The sequence below is a fragment of the Cannabis sativa genome, chromosome X (genome assembly GCF_029168945.1).
Source record: "Cannabis sativa cultivar Pink pepper isolate KNU-18-1 chromosome X, ASM2916894v1, whole genome shotgun sequence".
In the NCBI taxonomy this organism is placed as follows: domain Eukaryota; kingdom Viridiplantae; phylum Streptophyta; class Magnoliopsida; order Rosales; family Cannabaceae; genus Cannabis; species Cannabis sativa.
Window position 1 is genome coordinate 21,571,352 of NC_083610.1, and position 18,322 is coordinate 21,589,673.

The 18,322-nt window shown below is 31.3% G+C and overlaps 2 protein-coding genes across 4 annotated transcripts; one reads left to right on the forward strand and one right to left on the reverse strand.

Annotated features, from left to right (window-relative positions):
• Window positions 1-722: 722 nt before the first annotated feature.
• On the forward strand, window positions 723-3,003 carry LOC115702816 (AP-1 complex subunit sigma-2). 3 transcript variants are annotated; one of them, XM_030630253.2, is made up of 7 exons: window positions 724-882; window positions 1,474-1,560; window positions 1,669-1,760; window positions 1,858-1,966; window positions 2,060-2,095; window positions 2,502-2,588; window positions 2,672-3,003. In XM_030630253.2, exons 1-7 carry the CDS (start codon window positions 880-882, stop codon window positions 2,741-2,743), a joined length of 486 nt encoding a protein of 161 aa, XP_030486113.1. In that variant the 5' UTR covers window positions 724-879; the 3' UTR covers window positions 2,744-3,003. The 3 variants fall into 3 exon arrangements, with proteins under 3 accessions (XP_060962882.1, XP_060962881.1, XP_030486113.1); XM_061106899.1 differs by lacking the exon at window positions 2,060-2,095 and having other exon boundaries at window positions 723-882; window positions 1,858-1,999; XM_061106898.1 differs by having other exon boundaries at window positions 723-882; window positions 2,502-3,003.
• A 1,096-nt stretch (window positions 3,004-4,099) lies between these two features.
• LOC115702815 (phototropin-2) lies at window positions 4,100-14,810 on the reverse strand. Its single transcript, XM_030630252.2, has 22 exons — window positions 13,926-14,810; window positions 12,017-12,199; window positions 11,602-11,693; window positions 11,245-11,524; window positions 10,860-11,070; window positions 10,345-10,415; window positions 9,985-10,091; window positions 9,727-9,776; window positions 9,467-9,571; window positions 8,969-9,028; window positions 8,235-8,324; window positions 8,067-8,143; window positions 7,354-7,438; window positions 7,115-7,195; window positions 6,859-6,962; window positions 6,534-6,583; window positions 6,142-6,248; window positions 5,925-6,044; window positions 5,581-5,632; window positions 5,261-5,373; window positions 4,769-4,909; window positions 4,100-4,650 (listed from the first exon to the last, which is right to left on the reverse strand). Exons 1-22 carry the CDS (start codon window positions 14,360-14,362, stop codon window positions 4,534-4,536), a joined length of 2,733 nt encoding a protein of 910 aa, XP_030486112.1. The 5' UTR covers window positions 14,363-14,810; the 3' UTR covers window positions 4,100-4,533.
• Window positions 14,811-18,322: the final 3,512 nt, after the last annotated feature.

The window sequence follows — 18,322 nt, forward strand, 5'->3', positions numbered from 1 at the left end:
TCCCGAAGAAGCATCCAATACTAGCTAATAACAATAATGGGAGAACTACAAGAAATCAAAAATAAATTAAATAACATTATTTTAGTTATTTTCTTAATTTTTTCATAGAATTTGTAATTTACCACATCATCTAATCTAAATTAAAAAGTTGTATAGAATACAGATAAAAACTAATAAGAAAATAAATTGGATTTTTTTTCTTCATTACATTTTTGCAGATGCTCGTAAAAGTAACATGTAAACAATAAAAAATAACATGAAAGCAACATAGTTATTGTAAAAATAAAGTAAAAAAACACTGTTCGTATTTTTGTAAAAAAATATTTTTACAATATTTATAAAAATAATACAAAAATAATAAAAAACTACATGAAAATAATAGAAAAATAACATTAAAAAACATATACAAATAACAAAAACAACAAAACAACAAGAACACAATATAAAATACATTAAAAGATCGTATTTTATGTCAATAAAATTTTCAAAATCGTAAAAATATTTAAAATCCCATACAACCGTATTTTTATAATTTTTTGTTGCTTTTGTGTATTTTTAAAAAATAATCCCTAAAAAACACTGTAGATGCGTATTTTTGTAAGAGTTTTGTCTTGTCGAGGTATTTATGAAATAGTTGGGCTCATAGTCTGGGCCCAATAATAATTCACATCATATGGGCCAGGCCCAACATAGATTTTTCATGTGAGCCCAACAACAAATTTAGATCTGATGCAACATCAGTGAGTGACTCGTCCGAGTTCAGGTGAAGAAAAGGGGAAAACCATAGCTGAGAAGAGAGTACCGTTCACATAATCAGACCAAAGAAATCGCAGGGGAAAGCCTTCATCTTCACCAAGATCCCTTCAAAACCTTGAAGAAATGGTAATGAATAAGCCTTGAAATCTTTCATTTCCTCTTTCTCTTTGCTACTGTATGTACTTGATGCAATATTTCGTAGCTGTTTTGTTTTGATTCGAAACTATTAGATTTTGCTGATTTTTGGTTTTCATTCTGTAATTGACTTAATTGGGTAGCTTAGAAAGTTTATATAGATCTAGTTCCCCATTCGCTGTGGTCTGTTTTACCAAAATCATACCCGAGAGAATTTTGGTTTAGAATTTTCTGATATGATCACCACCCTCACCTCTGTGTTTCTTAGTTATTGATTTGAAATTATTATAGAATGATTTACTTATTGTATGTGAATTATTACTATGTTGTTGAAAATATGTGGATTTTCTTGTTTTTTAATTTTGGGTGGAATTGGGGATCTAGACATATATGTGTGATTGAGAATTGAGATAGTGGGAATGCTGAAAATGTATGATTTGGTTTGAATTTATATGGAAATTACTTCATGATGGATTCTGTTTGGCAGCTGTTGCTTTTTCTTATTCAGTAATTTGATATGATTTAACAGAAGGTTTTCATTTCATTGGCTGTAATATTTTATGTTTTTGCTTGTATTTCCAGATTCATTTTGTGCTTCTTATTAGTAGACAAGGGAAAGTGAGATTGACAAAATGGTATTCACCTTACTCACAGAAGGAGAGAACTAAGGTAATCTAGTATACAATAGACTACTGATTGTTTGATGCTTCTAACTGAACTGTTCATTGTATTTGTATTTCAAATTGTTGATGAGCGCATTGTTTATGGTTGGAGCAGGTGTTACGGGAACTCAGCGGAGTCATTCTTACACGAGGACCCAAGCTGTGTAATTTTGTGGAGTGGAGAGGATACAAAGTTGTTTACAAGAGGTAATGCTGGATAATGAGACTTAATTTGTAATTAGAGTGAACTTTTGTATTTAAAACTATGTTGTGATCTAATTTATTCAATGAATGTTCAATACAGATATGCTAGTCTCTATTTCTGCATGTGCATTGATCAAGACGATAATGAATTAGAAGTCCTTGAAATAATTCATCATTATGTTGAGATTCTGGATCGGTATTTTGGCAGTGTGAGTAAACAGTATTCTTCATCATATTCAAGAGTATTAACATAACTATGAGTGATAAAATGGTATTGACACTGTATTCTTTCTTTTTTCCAGGTCTGTGAACTAGACTTGATCTTCAATTTTCATAAGGTATGTTTTTGTAACTTTACACACTTTTCAAATAAGTGAAAATCTGGGGAAATATGACGCTTGCACATTAAATTCTGGTGAAATGGTCTTTAGATTCAGAGGATGTATAGCATTCTACATAAATGTTGGGATAGTACATCTAACTAATGTTCCTTAGGGTTACAGTATTAGTGAAAAAATCACATATTACCTTAATTAATCCAAGGAAATCCAGAAATGTTTGGTAAAAGGCTAAAGGCTAAGGCCAGGTAAAAAAAAAATAAGAAAGAAAATCTTAAGGCAAATGATATTACCTTTAAGCAGAAGAATAGGCGTAGCCTCAGGGTTCGGACATTGTTGCTTATATTTTCATGGATTTCAAAGTTGGCTGTTTCACTTCACTGTTACTGTTGTTAAAAATTTGTAGGCCTATTATATTTTGGATGAGCTTCTAATTGCTGGTGAACTCCAAGAATCGAGCAAGAAAACTGTTGCACGGTTGATCGCTGCACAGGTACAGTTTCTCTTAAAGAGTTTCAACACTATTTGGTGGAGATTTTTATTGGTTGCTGATTGCAAATGTAAATTTTGTTTTAGGATTCTTTGGTGGAGACTGCTAAAGAAGAAGCCAGTTCTATAAGCAATATAATCGCTCAAGCCACCAAGTAAACGATATGCTTGTTGTACCGGTTCAATATGAGGCGCCATAATTGTACTATTTTCCTTTTTGGTTTCTAAGGACAACCGAGATACGGTTATTGGTTATATGGCTGTTAAAGGTTTGTGTTGCATACCTGCATAGGTCTATTTTTCTCTTCTACTCTTCTGCGTTTTTGTGCTTTGGCCAGTCTATTTTGTTGGGCAGTATATTTTTATTACTATTTGTAAATGAGCAAGCATTATTATTTCAATGTTTTCCCACTTAAAAATTAACCCCCAATTTTATTTAATTTTCTTCTTCGGCCTGAATTTCCTCCATTTTGGTTGAGGTTTGTAAAGCTCAACTTGTTAAATGGTAATATTAAACCATACTAGTGTACAAGGCATACAAAGGGTTTGATTGAAAGATACAATGGAACCTAATGTTTTCAATTATATAATTCTAAATTGTCCACACCAAGAGCATCTCTATTGCTAAATTTGAGCATATTTCATAAAAATATAATTTTCATAGTATTGTAAAAAGGTGTGCCAAATTTAGAATATGTTAAAAATTATGTTCAATTTAGTTCAAAATTATATTAAAGGAGTGTTAATTATAATTTTTTTATTATTATAACTTCTTTTCTTAATTTCTGTATTCGAAAATACGTGTTTGATTTTTTTTAATAGTGATATTTGTTATAGGTATAACATCATCTTTGTAATTTTTAAAAAATTCTAAATGGTTTATACTATTGACAATAGAGTTTTTGATATTTTAGTTTATTAAGCATCTTTAAAAAACTTAACTCTATTTTGAATACTGTTAACTAATTAATTTTTTTTAAAATTTTATAAAAATAATACTCCGATACATGTTTTTAAACTTTGAAAGAAGTAATTAGCACTCTTCAATATTTAAAGTTTTATTACTTGTAAAAGTTTTTTTTTTGAAAAAACTTGTAAGGGTCTTTTAACATTGTATTAATTCATTTAAATAGTATTCTTTTTCTACCATATTCTTAATAAAAATTTAATCTGTTAATCTTATGGTTAATTTGCATCTTGTAAAATTGGACTAAATAAAGCATTACCAATTTAGTACAAAATTTACACCATACACCAAAAATATTAAAGATTTATTAGCCGTAGATGATTATTAGTTAATAGTTATCCTAATTCCTCTTAAAATAAGTATGGTGATTTTAGTAGCAAATAAGATGCCAAAAGAAGTGAAAAGCCTTAAAAAAAAATAAGAGACTCCAAGTGACACTTGCAACAAATTAAACATTCTAAATTAAAATAGAATAAATAAAATCTACTACTCAATCGCATCAATCAAAACATAGTGTTGGACACCATTAATACCTTATAACAATGCTCTAAACATAATATCGCCGAGAAGTAATTTATTCACGAATGACAATAAGTTAAAAAATACACTGGCTATCAAAGAGCAACATCTCTAGTTAATTCTTCTTATTATAATACAAACTCTCTTTCCTTTACATAAAATTACAAATAACCTCAGTAAAACCTGTACGTGCTAGTATCCATTCATTCATCTGTCTTTCAATTTTAGGGTAGCTAGCCTCATATCCAAGACAAAGCAAGTAACTTTTATTTCTTCTTTCCAAAGGAGAAAATTCCATTTATACATACACGAGAGATACCTCAATTGTGGGGAACCCGAAAGAGCAAGCAGAGTGTGTGTGATGGCCGTTGACCCGTTAGCCACGGCCTAATGAAAAATGTAGTGTGAATGGAGATGTACAGCAGCAAAGGCACAAGACTCTGATCTTACAAATAACCACTTTTTAGAACATTTCCAAATCCATTGGATTGTCAAGTACTCCATCGTCATCCCAACTTACATCCTTGGCATTGAGATCTTTTTCAATCAATGTAATAGGTGTCTCCAATGGTGGCGGGCTCTGCAAAACGAATGGAGACAAGTGTTCACAAGTACTCGTCCTCTTTACGAGGATAACAACACATCTACCCTCGACTACAGAGAAAATAGATAATAAAAAAGAAGGATTTATGATTTACCATGCAGCGGATGAGAGGCCAATTAATTCCTTTGAAAAAAGGATGTTCTTTGATTTCATTGGAGCCGGTATTTGATCCTAAACGTGTTGCTGGGTCTCTTTGTAACAATGCATTGATCAACTGCCTGGCTGCAAGACTAACCTGGTAAAATTAGGAAGGAGAGCTTTATCAGTTCAGAAGATTTGAACATTTTCTCGTTACTACAAATCTAGTCAGTAAATTGGCTTTTACAGTCCAACAATGATTTAGAATCAATGCTTCCTAACATTGAGTAAAGTGATCAGGCCTATTTCCATCGCGCTTTACCGACCAATTTTCAAGAGTTTCTTAACTCCCTAACATTGTAAAGGTTCTTGTCAAATTTTAGCTCAATTCGAATATATTTTGTGATACCAGTAAATTATATAGAATGACTAACTAAACGACGCCTGTTAAGCACACTAAAAACTTGGTTACCAAGGTTATATATAGCTCAGTACAAACATACTGTACCTGAACGCTGCTAGGGAAAGTAAGGTCTTTGTGCAAAATGTTTGTGAATGTCTTCTGTCTATTTTTTCCCCTGAAGGGGGTCCGACCGTAGAGCATTTCATACAGCAGAATACCTGAATTACAGAATGTTACAAAGGATGCATAGTGATTTTCTTTTTCAAGAGAAAAACATTTAGAAGACTATATGAAGAACAATCCAGTAGCAGCAGAGGAGACTTGGTGAAAGGGTCGGGATGCATAGACAGATAAAAGGATAGATAGACGATTACATAGTAAATATATACACACAAACACAAACCGAATTGGTATTACACACTTACCAAGAGCCCACCAGTCAATGGCACTACTGTGTCCTGCTCCCGTAATAATTTCCTGAAATGAAGCAGATGTAAGTTTACACTTTACCCACAGAATATTGAACTAGATACAATTATGTTATTTAATATCTCACAATAGATACTCATTTCAAAATTTTCAACACTCAATCTTTAAGAAATCACAAACAGTGCATTCATCCAAAGTTATGGTCATAATAATATAAGGTCTGACAATGTGATTCCAACATCATAACATATCAACATGCTTCGGTACTAACTGCTAATCAATTTGGTCAACGGGAAACAAATACCAAAATATCAAAACATAAATCGACGAATCACCATACAGGAGCAATGTACTCTTCTGTTCCAACGAAAGAATTTGATTGACTAACTGGTTCTGCAACAAATATTGGAGGTGGTTGACTCCTAGATCTCCTTCTATTAGGTTGTGCATGTTTAATCACCTGTGACAAACATTAGATATGTTAAAAAGTAAGAACAGTTATAGCAGGAGCCTCTCAAGACTGAAGAAAATAGAAACTATGGGAGTAATGCACGTACCTGGGGTTTACAGGATGTCACAAATGATAAATCAAAATCTGCTAGTACAATATGCCCATCCTTTTGCATTAAAATGTTTTCAGGCTTCAAGTCTCGGTAAATTATTCCTGTATCAAATATTAATGCGGGGAAAGAAAAAAAGCAAAGAATTTAGAATTTTCCTTCATTCTCCTTGTAGCAGAGAGTATATATATGTATATCACATTAGCCCAGTGAATTTCCTCTTTTTCTTTTATTATTACTTTTTATTTAAAATGAGAAAAATTGGCCAAGTTTTCTTTGTGTAGTCATTCTTCTTAGGATTTAAGCAGAAATGAGAGAAGAAACGTATAACTATGATAAACTATGACATAGTTGAAGAAATATAACTTAATTTTATACAATCGAAATACCTAAGCAGTGAAGATATTCCAAGCCAATCACAACTTCTGCTGCATAAAACCTGGATATGAGTTCAAATATCAATTATCAACACTTGAATTGTACAGCTACAACGTGGCCAGTTTACCAAAGAAACAAACAAAAAAAATCATGCGACATTTAAGTTCATTCCAACTTTAAAACGAACCCAATTTTCGTTACTACTTAGTCTGAATTACAAAACTAACCAAAATCAGAAAGAACCAATTTTAGCTTTAAAATCACAAAATTCAGGTGATATATATTTTTTCTTTGGCACTTGTAAGATAAGAAGTAGTAAAACATATAAGAGAGTACCTTGCAGAATCCTCCTTAAAATTTTTCATAGGCTGCTTGTCAAGCAATGCAAATAACTCTCCACCAGAATAAAAGTCTGTTATCAAACAAACATGTGTAGAAGTCTGAAGAAATAGAAAGATGGAGTCAGAAATTTTCTCTACCCCAATAAGTACATGATTCTCTTTGTATGTACTTAGCATGGATAACAAAAACAAATGTGGATTCAGATTTCTTAATCTCAAGTCATATATTTGCAGCTAAGACGATGAATAACCTGAAATGAAGTGTAAAGTGTTGGAAGAAAAGGGTGGTCCAAAAATGAAATGATTTCTCTTTCAATGCATGCTCGATGAACCTGTACATCAATGCCAATCAAAATGACCCACAGCAACGTTATATGTAAAGATAGATACACAAAATTAGAATTTAATTCATGCACCAAATTGCACAATTTCATATGCACCATATTTAAAATAGAGTTCATGTGATGTTACAGAGAAAACCGATCAGAACCTTGTTACGATTGAGCATTGTTGACTTCTCCATTGCCTTCATAGCATACAGTTGGCCTGTACCTTGTAATTCCACCAAATGAACACTGCACAAGAACAGTTTTAATTAAAGCAGACCAAGCACCTAATACAAAATATTTATGTTGGATAGATAGGGAACTAAAAGATGCTGGCTCTTCATAATAACAATTTCCAAGAAAAAATATATTAGGTTAAATTAGACAGTCCCATAATCCCCATTACAAAACTGTCCCTGTGAGAAGAAATCATAAACCTAACACAGTCAACCCCTAACCTTCCTGAGTACAATCAAAATCATATACTGTATTTTTATTAATTCATGAAAATCAGTTACAAGTAGGGAAATTTACAAAAATCGCAATATTGGATAGTTTTATTAAGGGTAAATACTCATTTAGTACCTTGTGTTTCATTTGGTACCCTGTGTTTTAAGACATGACCAAATTGTTATCTAGGTTTCAAATTCAAATTTAATTACTTAATTAAGTGAAGATAACTTGATACCAAATATGTATAATTTCATATTAAAGGGTACCAAATGAGCATTACAAACAACATAAGGTACCAAGTTAGTATTTCAATAAAACAAGGGGTATCAAATGGGTATTTTCTTGTTTTATTAATGCTATAACCATTATTTACTACACTACCTTACTGACTAATATGGCAACAGGGATGAGTAGATGAAATTACCTGCCAGTATCTCCACAACCCAAGGGTTTTATAGGCTTAAAATGATGCAGGCCAATTGTTTCACCTCGTGCAGTGATCTGTCATTGGATCCAAACAACAGAGAATGCATACAGAATTATATTTCTATGAAGTACTAGTTTTATCTTTATAAAAATTTTAAATTTCTACCTTTTGTATTGCTAGCCAAGAAGGAGTATCCCTTTTATGAGGTCTTGGGAGGACAGGTTGAGAATGAATCGACCACAAATCCTCTGGTTTCTGAAAATAAAAAAAAAAAATATATACATATACAATATGTAATTTACACCAACTGTGATTTGCCAAAATGATACATAAAAATAAAGATAATTAAACTTGAAACTTAGATTGGTATAGGAAAAATCTCAAAAATTCTTACAGTTCTCAAAAAGTTATTATAAACTTGGATTGGTAAAGAAAAAATCTAAATAAGCCATGCACTTCTCAAAATCATTATAATTTTTTCTTTTTAAAAAATGAAATTAAAATAATGCAACAAACATCTGTAGATTAATATTAGACAGGTAGTTGTTGGAACAAAATGGTAAAGAAAGTTGTTTAAACAAAAAATGGCAAGAGTAGTTTGCATTATTATTCTAGATCATGTCATATTAATATTTCTTAAGACCAAAACAACAACCAACAGACTGTCTAAAAAATTAAAAATAAACAAATTTGATCAATTGCTATTCTTTCTGTTTTGGTTTTCATCAAAAAGGATAGGGATATTAAAATTTGAGGTTGGATCACAAAACAATTGAACACTCCATGTATCATTATCTGATGATCCAGAATTGACAAAAGAAACCTCAATCTAAACAAGAAGTCATTGGATGCAATAATGGAGACATCATTACCAGTGTAAACAGAGAAGAGTACCTTACCAAATTGGCATCAGGAAGTTCTCGGACAGCATCATTAACATTTTCGGCAGTTGCTTTAACCTGAAAAGAGAAAACATATGTTCAAGAAACAGAATAATAAGGGACACAAAACTACTTAAACCAAACAAATTCAACCAATGTGGAATACATGGACTCATTTTCAGTAGGATAGCCCTATTTCAATATCCTGAATAAATAGAATAGGACAGAGAAGAACCTAATATTTCAGAAAACTTTTTACTATTATGATCCATTGAATTTATTAGAAAATTAAGCCATAAAAAGCAACACACTATAGCTCATATTACACAAGTGGCACCCTCTTAAAACATATCAATATGACGCCCACACAGTTTACGGCTTTCAGAAGACACCAGTAAGTTTCCATTCAGGGTACTAAAACCATAATATAAATATATTAATAAAACTATGTTAGTGGTATTGTCCGGAAAAATACATCATAAGGATATCCCGCAAGATAAAATTAAAGACATTTACCAACTTAGCACTTTGTTGCTCTGTTTTCTCTGAAAGACGACTCCGTAGGGGTTCCACATGATCACTTCCATCAAGTTGAACACCAATGAAGTATTGCAACTCACCCTAAAAGAAGTACAGTGGACTCAGCAAAAATGGGTAATATGTAGTCTTACTATATCAATATTACATAGCAGAGAGAGAGAGAGAGAGAGAGAGAGAGAGAGAGAGAGAGAGAGAAGAAATCAAGACTGAATCTTGAACTACAGTCACACATGTACCTTGTGATCGCGCATAGGTTGCAAGTGGAACAAGTTCCAAAACTTCTTTCCTTCATGTCAAGAAATCACAACAGTCAATAATAACAGAAGAAAAGAAAAAGTAAATCTGGAAAGCTACAAAGAAATAGTATATACATATAAGCTTCACACAGGTAAGCTATAGTTTCTTAAAAAAAAATATAAACTACAGAAATAAATTAAATGGAAAGAAAAAGTATATGGCATATTTGAACCATCAAGAAACAGCTCTTTACTAACCACTCTTAGTATAATTGATCAGCTGAACAGTAATTTCCCGCTGTTCCCTAATAGCATCCCTTATCTTTGAGACAGTTGCTTGATCCGTTTCAGGTCCTTGAAGAAACCTACAAAGTGGAAGATACACCAATAACTAATCACAAAAATGCTGAATGAAGTTTTATTGAGCTTGTGAAAACTTTTATCCTATAAAGAGGATAATACCGATATCATTTCTCTCTCTCTTTGATATCAGATACTTTGTTATTGGATAATACTTTACGGATGCCCTAATTGAAGCAAATCTCACACTCTCACTAGAATATAGACTGTTGCAAAAAAGAAAAAACAAACAATAACAAAGATAGCAGTTTTACTAACCGACAATTTGTACCCAGAATTTCTTCTCGAGTATATTCTGTCAATTCTAAAAAGCTGTCAGATGCAAATATCTGCTCAGAAAGAAAAAAAAAATCAAAGTCACAACACATCTTAAGTGTCAGTTTAGGTAAGTAAAAATCAAATTTCATATGGGATGAATCTAAGGAATTAATAAATTTTCTGAAAGCAAATTTAAATACCAATGATAATTAAACAGTTCAAAAATAAACTCCTCAATTTAAGAAAGTGAATCATAAACAAACCAAACATTGGCTCTGGAAATGAACAAAAATGCAAGAAATTTGAATAAAAAGGTGCTCTATTAGCACTGGTTGTAGGTCTGAGATATAAGTTGCATAAAGTTCAATGTGGTATTGCAATATTAATGTGGTAAGGTTTATCATGAAATGAATATAGTTGATGAGAATGATAAGAAAGAAAAAAGGTTCTGGGTTGTTGAGACTATAGTTCTGCATTAAAAGTAATGAGAATGTACATTATGTAACATATCTTACAATTGGGTTATCAGGAAGTCTAGGATCAGTAATCACAAAATTCTTTTCAATGCGTTCCAATGTGGTCGCAAGGTCAAACCCTTGGCGTGCATGCCTTTCTCTTTCAGCAATCTCCCAACTATCAGTCCTCTCTACGGGCATCAAATTTTCTTGTTCAAGATTTGGTTTTTCGTCAAGCTCCTTTGCTGAGCTCATAGATTTTCCCTTTGGCCTAGAGGAGAACATCAATCATTCAGTTTGAATAATCAAGAGACCAAATTCAACCAAACATTTACATTACGAAACTCAACTCAAATCTACATACAGTGAAAGTAACCTAGGAATCCTGTTTTTAACATCACTCTTATTATAGCAAAAGAATAAACCTTGTAATTAAAAATCTCACCCCAATAACGACGTGCGTCCTGACTTTCTAGATCTCTTGCTTGCATCTTGAGTACTCTTGCGAGACAAATCATTTATGGGATCTAACTGGGGAGTTTTTCTACCAGGAGTGCCATTACTCTTGGTTTCAACTGATTCAGGAACATCATTAAGGTTGAATTTATCTAGCTCATCAGACTTGAAGTTAACGTCATAACTAATACTCCGTGTGTGAGATCGTGGATCCTTCACTGTTTGGACAACCTCAGTCATGGAATCTAGAGCCTTCGCCTTCTGACGAGCTTATGCATGAAGATAAAATTATTAGAGCTGACTATAGTGACATTATCATTCACCAATGTGAAGAAAATAAGCTTACCATCATAACGAATTAGCGATTGAGGCAGTCCATTAGGCCGCAATGTCTTGTCCACAATTCCTTCAGTATATTTGCTAACCTCAACCTGCATTCTGCATAGCAGCATTGAAGACAATATCATGACATAAAATTCCCACAACCAAAATATTTCACCAGTCCCGAAATTTTCCATTCAGAGCAAATATTACAAAGCATCAACTTAAGAAACAAACCCAAATCCCTAAAATACATCCTTAAAGTGCCCAAATTCCAAATTCTACTACATCCGTCTAAGAATGCCTTCTTTCAAATCCATTATACAACATTTAGAAAGCGGATATCAAAGCAAGCATGTTCAATCAGCCATATTAGCAATCAATTAACTAAGAAAACAAACACAACACAATTAAAATCACTGTGAAAAGGAAGTACTAACCCAATAAACTTAATGGTGTTTCCTTGATCATCTTTTATAGGTGTAACAGTAAGAAGATTCCAGAAAGGCGTACCATCCTTCTTATAGTTCAACAACCTACCACAATAACTTCTCCCATACCTCACGGCTTCTCGTATTTTATCCACTTCTTTCTGGTCCGTTTCCGGTCCCTGAAGAAATCGACTGCAACCAAAAAAATCGAGCAATTACTTTCCATAAAGCTCCTTCGTTTTCTATCTCCGATCAAATTCTTCCTCTTAAGACCTAAAACCCTAACTGAGACCAAAGCAAATTCTCCAAAACGGAGGCAGCAATACACAGTGCCGCCATTTACGAACATAAATTAGGAGTTAGGGTTAAGTAATTCAAAGAAAATGCAGAACCAGAAACCTAAAACTAGTCGAAAATGTATCCGATGATCGATTTGGCGCTTTCAAATCGGTTTAGCGCGCTTTACCGTTATCTGGTAAAGACTGAACCTATTTATAGGCACGTATAATCATAAAATTTGCATAATGCCACTTTTCAATTTCTTTTTTCAAAACTACCATTTTTCAAATTGAAATATGCAGATTTCAGCCATAAATTACACCATAATGCATTAAAGTATAATGTTCCACTGTTTTAAAATATACTCGTTAATTATTTCATTTTTTAGGAAAAGGTAAGGGCAGGACCGGGTTTGGGCTAAAACGGGTTAGGCTCGCACCTAAGGCCGGTTCAAAATAAATATTTTTTCTTTAAAAATATGCATATATTTTTAGTATTTTCTGTAAATACCACATATTTTTTAAATAAATGGTCTAATAATTTTATTTGTCCTAAGACCCACCCAATTTTAGGGTCAGGAGCGATAATTTATTCAAATTATTTAAAGATAACATTTGCTATCGACCGATCTTCGATACAAATAGAATTTCTTGTCCACTAAATCATATTATTGTTGTCAAAATATGAGCAATAATATTACAAGACCTATTACAATGAACAATACTAATAACTTTGAGCTTATTACAAATCAATTTTTATGGACGATTTAAACTGTATGTTTGGAAGTTGAATTTTAGTAAAAAAAAATAGAAAATAAAAAAAAAAATATCATTTTGGTATGGAATAAAAAATTGTATAGAAAAAATACTTGATTTAATAAAATTTTACATACCAAACATATATTTTTTTTTCTTACATTTTCCTTTTATAATCAACAGTAAAATCTTTGTGCAAAAATATAGCTTTTTTTTTTTAAAAAAAAAAGAAATGTTATTTTATGAAAAAATTGAAAAAAAAAAGGTTAAAAAATATGAGAAAATCATATAAGAATAACCAATTACCATAAAGAAGTAACCAAACATCTTATGTTGTTTTTTTTTCTATAATTTTTAACTTTTTTTCTAAAAATTTTCAGTAAAATAACTCTTTCAAAAAAACTATATTTTACAAATTTAAACCATAAAAATAAAAATTATCACTTTTTTATTGTCCACACATTTCTTCCCAACATTTTCCTTTACCTTTTACAATCTACAGTATAATCTATTGATTTTAAGTACATTCCTAAATAGAAAAATGTAATCATCTACAATATAAAAATCCACTACTTTTTCCTTTCTTCAAGATATAGAATTTTCCACTCCAAGTTGGGGAATGGCGCCAAATTTTTAAAAAGTAGTTGCAATAATCACATAATACACGTAATAAAAATTAAAATAAAATAACACATAAAAATTCATATAATTTATTAAGTAGAAAAATTATAAAGGAATTAGTAGTGCAACAAATTTACAAATCCTTGTAATTTAATTTTATCTCATAAATTTTAATTTAATAACTAAATATAGTTTAAATTTCAAAAATTATAGCTCGCATATTTTAATTTAATAATTATTATAAAATATAGTAAGAAACTTACCAATTTCTTCCAATGACCTCCTTAGAAGAGTAACCAGTCATGGAAAAAAATCCATTACTAGCATACATAATAGGGCATTCAGGCTTAGTAGCATCAGACACTACAAAAGTTTGTTGAAGAGTAGCGAGTGCATCTTTTAACTCTTGTGAAACCCTCGGGATCGCGCCTTCCAATGTGGAAAGCGATTCCGAGGATGTCCTTGCTGATTCCGAGTTCTTTCCTTTCTCTCTTTCCCCATCACCAAACGAATTCTTAACACTCCCAATACTCTTAAAACTCCTCTCTCCACCGTCCGATCGCACAACCAATCCCCATTCCGCCGTCCTTTCCGCTATGCTCGCCTTTTCGGTAATGATTCCTTCATTGGAATCCTCATTCCCGGTTTCAAAAGCCATCCATTTATTGATTCCAGAGCTACCACTTCTCTGTTTTTCCATTCTTGATTCTCTTTTTAAAGCTCTCTTTCAACACGAAGCCATTTTTGGTTAGCAAAATGAAGATGGCCCATCAATGAAAATTTCCCATTATTATGTTCTTTCTTTTCTCATAAATGATCAGATTGCTCTGACTTAGCTTTATCAGGATGAAAAAAAGGTGGGATTTTGCTGTAAAGAGAAAAAAAAATGGAAGAAGATAATGTTTTTCAGGTTTCAACTAAAAAAATAAAAATAAAAAACATAACATGTCTCCCAACCATATAAAATCTCAGAGAAGAAAATAGTTTTGATCTCAGCCGTTGATTATAGATGTTAGTATGTACGAATCATATCCAGCCGTATATTAACTTTTTTTCTTTATTTATTTATTATTAAGTATTTTTATTTATTTATATATTATATGCATGTCACATCTTCTTGTCCTCAATAATAATACCAGAAATAAATGTGCATAGGCAAAATAGAATAGACACCTTGAATATTTGTGAGGCCAAGAAAAACCCAATGGGTAATGTTTGATGATAAATCTCTCAATCATTTCACTATTGCTTTTTTTTTCTTTTTTTCTCTCTTTTTTAATGGAGATGTTAAAAAATCGGAGAATATATGTATATATATATATATATTAGTTAGTACATGAAATTGTAATAAAATATGATACTTATAGGTATAATATTAATCTTGGTGTAATAATTAAGTTTAGTTTGAAATTTTTTATTTAGGCCTGAAAACTTCTAAACATCTCATTTAATAATATTTATTTTATATAAAATTTATATATTTAATTATATTAACTTTTTTAAAACTTTTTCTTCTAATTTATATTCTTAAAAAATATATTTATCAAATAAAAATGAATTATATTTTAAATATTATGACAAATAAATTAAAATACAAAATTTATAAATTTTCAAAGAAAAACAAAAAATATACATACATGATTTAAAAGAAAAAAAAATTAAAATAAATATTGAAATTAACATCAAATAATGTGAAAAAAAATTAAAAAAAATATTAAGAATAATTTTTTAAAAATTATTTAAGTTTATTTTTTTTAATAATAAAATGTATTTATAATTTTACGGAGTACAACAACTTGCATTTTTTCCTCTTCACTTACAAAAAGAATTACGCTCCATCACTTTAATTTAAATATTGGGTCCTCCATTGGGGGGATGTATTGTCTACATGAAAAAAAGTAGAAAAATTCTCAGGGACCACACCATTAAATTTTGTAGGGTCTTGTAATCTTCCACGTTATTAAATTTCTACATACAAAATTTCAACCTTTTTTATGTTTTATTTTATTTTTTTTATTGTGAATTTGAAGTCATTGGTGGCTTTTATGATAGTAAAAAAGAAACTTTTTCGATCGTTTTGTCTTTGTTCTTTTTGAAGTAACAAAATTTAATGACTTTCATGTGTTTCAGGTCTTAGTGAAAACATTCCTATCCTATCCTATCTTATCTACAAGTGCAACTGCAATTCTGCAAACTTAGTACGTTTTAAAGCCAATCTGTTTGGAACAATCTATAGCCATAGCCAAGTGAGGGAGCAATTCAAAGAGACAATTGTCCACTTTAAAAACACCGTCAGGAATAGAACACGATGCTCGAGCAAGCCAATAAACAATAGTGTTAGTTAGCATACCGCTTAACAAAACAAAGAAATACATTCTCCAAACCAAAAGGTAAACAACAACAGTCATTAATGCCATAAGTAGAAAATAAAGGAACAGTGCTAATTGCTAAGAAACGAGGAAAGGCGGAGAATCTCTTAATAAGTTTATAATAAAAATTTAAATAAATAAAGATATTAAATTATATAAAATTAAAATATTACTCATTAATTATTATTTAATAAACTAATTATTATCCAAAATATAATTTAAAATTCATAAAAATGATACTAATATACTAAAAAAATATAAAATATTATTAAAAATATAAAATAAAATAATAAACGGATTCCTAACGGGGCAAGGAGTATTATCCTCCTCGTCTCCATCCTGTTTAATATTCAGAAACAAAAAATAATTCTTCTCCTTGCTTCATTCCCCATTTAAACGAGAAAACTCCACCCCATTAAGGGCGAGCCCCCACAGGGCCATCCCATAAAAATATTGTGCATCCCACCATTAAAGTTTGAGAAATGTTAAAGGGTACCAGTGGTGCCTATCATCCTCTCATGTGTCAATATTGCTATTGGTCCAACTAAGTATCGAGTCTCATATAATTTAATATAATAACTTTTAGACAGTATCACTAGCTAATCGCAACGCAACATATCGCAAAGATACTAAGCACTACTGGTGCCTAATAGCAATCCACTTCAAGTTTTAACCTTTTTGCATTATAATAGCAAGTAAATGTCAATTTCGAGGTTAGTTAGTATTAGTGTGGTGGTGAACACGTGTCAGCAATGGCAGCCGCACGAGGAGCAAACAATGAGGTGGACACGTGTCTTTACGTGGGTCTTAAAGAGAGAGAGAGAGAGAGAGAGAGAGAGAGAGAGAGAGAGAGAGAAGAGAGAGAGAGAGAGAGAGAGAGAGAGAGAGCTACCAATGTTTTATTGTGATTTTCTTTTTTTTTTTGGTGAAAGTTTTCTTGTGGTTCTTGTTGGGATGTGAATGTGAGTAGTCTCATCAACCACACAACATAACAAAAGAGTCCTCCTTACAAATAATAAAGAAATCGATGTGTTTGGAACTTTCAATAATACCACTATTACATTACACACACTAAACCAATATCAAGAATCACATATTATTTCATACTCCAAATTTTCTCAAAGCTCACATGTGCATCAAAATATTACATCTAATGATACATAATTAACATTTGAGAAAAATAACGCAATAAAACTTCCATTTAAGAATATATTTAGGATGCATAAATGAGCTAAATTTGTGCATTGGGCCCAAAATACAATTTACTTCTTTTAAATTTGAAAAAATTACACTTACTATAAAATTTTAAATTTTTTTATGATAAATATAGCATATTTAAGTTTAACTAATTTATATGGTATTTTTATTTTTATTTTTAAGTATTTTTGTAGTATTTGATATATTATATATATGTAAATTAGATTTTCAAATCCTATATTTAGTGTTTTTATTTGTTTAGATAATTTTATTTGTCACTCTTGTTAGAAAAATTACCGGAGTTTGCTGTCGGTACCAGAAAAATCACCAGGGTAGCAGTCAGTACTAGAAAAGTCGTCGGAGTTACTGCCGACGCTGAAAAATTCATCAGAATTGGCATTATCGGCGAAAAAAATTACTGAAAAAATCACCAAGAAATAGGTTTCTTTTCTTGAAGAATAATCAGTTTCTTGATGAAGGAACCAGTTTCTTGAACCACTTTCTTAGTGTTTTTTCGATGACAATGCTAATTTTGACGACTTTTCTGACACTGGCTGACAGCTACTCCGACGACTTTTCCGGCACCGACAACAAACTTTGAAAAAGGTATCAAAATTGGCATAGTCGCCGGAAAAATTACTAAAAAACTGATTTCTTGATGAAACTAGTTTCTTGGTGATTTTTTCGGTGATTTTTCTGACGACAATGCCAATTCTGACGACTTCTCTGGCGTTGATAGCAACTCCGACGATTTTTCTCACACCGACAGCTACTCCGATGACTTTTTCGTTACCAATAGCAAACTTCAAGAAATTCGTAAGAATTGGCATTGTCGTCGAAAAAATTATCGGAAAAATCACCAGTTTGAAGAAATCAGTTTCTTGGTTATTTTTTTTGTGATTTTTTCGGCAATAATACCAATTCCGGTGAATTTTTTGGCACCGGCAACAACTCCAGTGACTTTTTCGGTGCCGACAATAACTCCGGCGACTATGCCAATTACAATGACTTGTTTCAGTTAACTTTATTGTTTAGCATTTATATTTCGTTATGATTTTTCATAGTGTCGAATTTGGTTTCAGATGGTTCATAAG

Coding starts and splice junctions, on each gene's coding strand:
- LOC115702816 (XM_061106898.1), top strand. Junction 1,561..1,668: donor CACAGAAGGAGAGAACTAAG/GTAATCTAGTAT, acceptor TGGTTGGAGCAG/GTGTTACGGGAACTCAGCGG. Junction 1,761..1,857: donor TACAAAGTTGTTTACAAGAG/GTAATGCTGGAT, acceptor TGTTCAATACAG/ATATGCTAGTCTCTATTTCT.
- LOC115702815 (XM_030630252.2), bottom strand. CDS start 14,362: ATGGAAAAACAGAGAAGTGGTAGCTCTGGAATCAATAAATGGATGGCT. Junction 10,416..10,859: donor GACTTCCTGATAACCCAATT/GTAAGATATGTT, acceptor CTTTCTGAGCAG/ATATTTGCATCTGACAGCTT. Junction 4,910..5,260: donor CTTTCCCTAGCAGCGTTCAG/GTACAGTATGTT, acceptor TAATTTTACCAG/GTTAGTCTTGCAGCCAGGCA.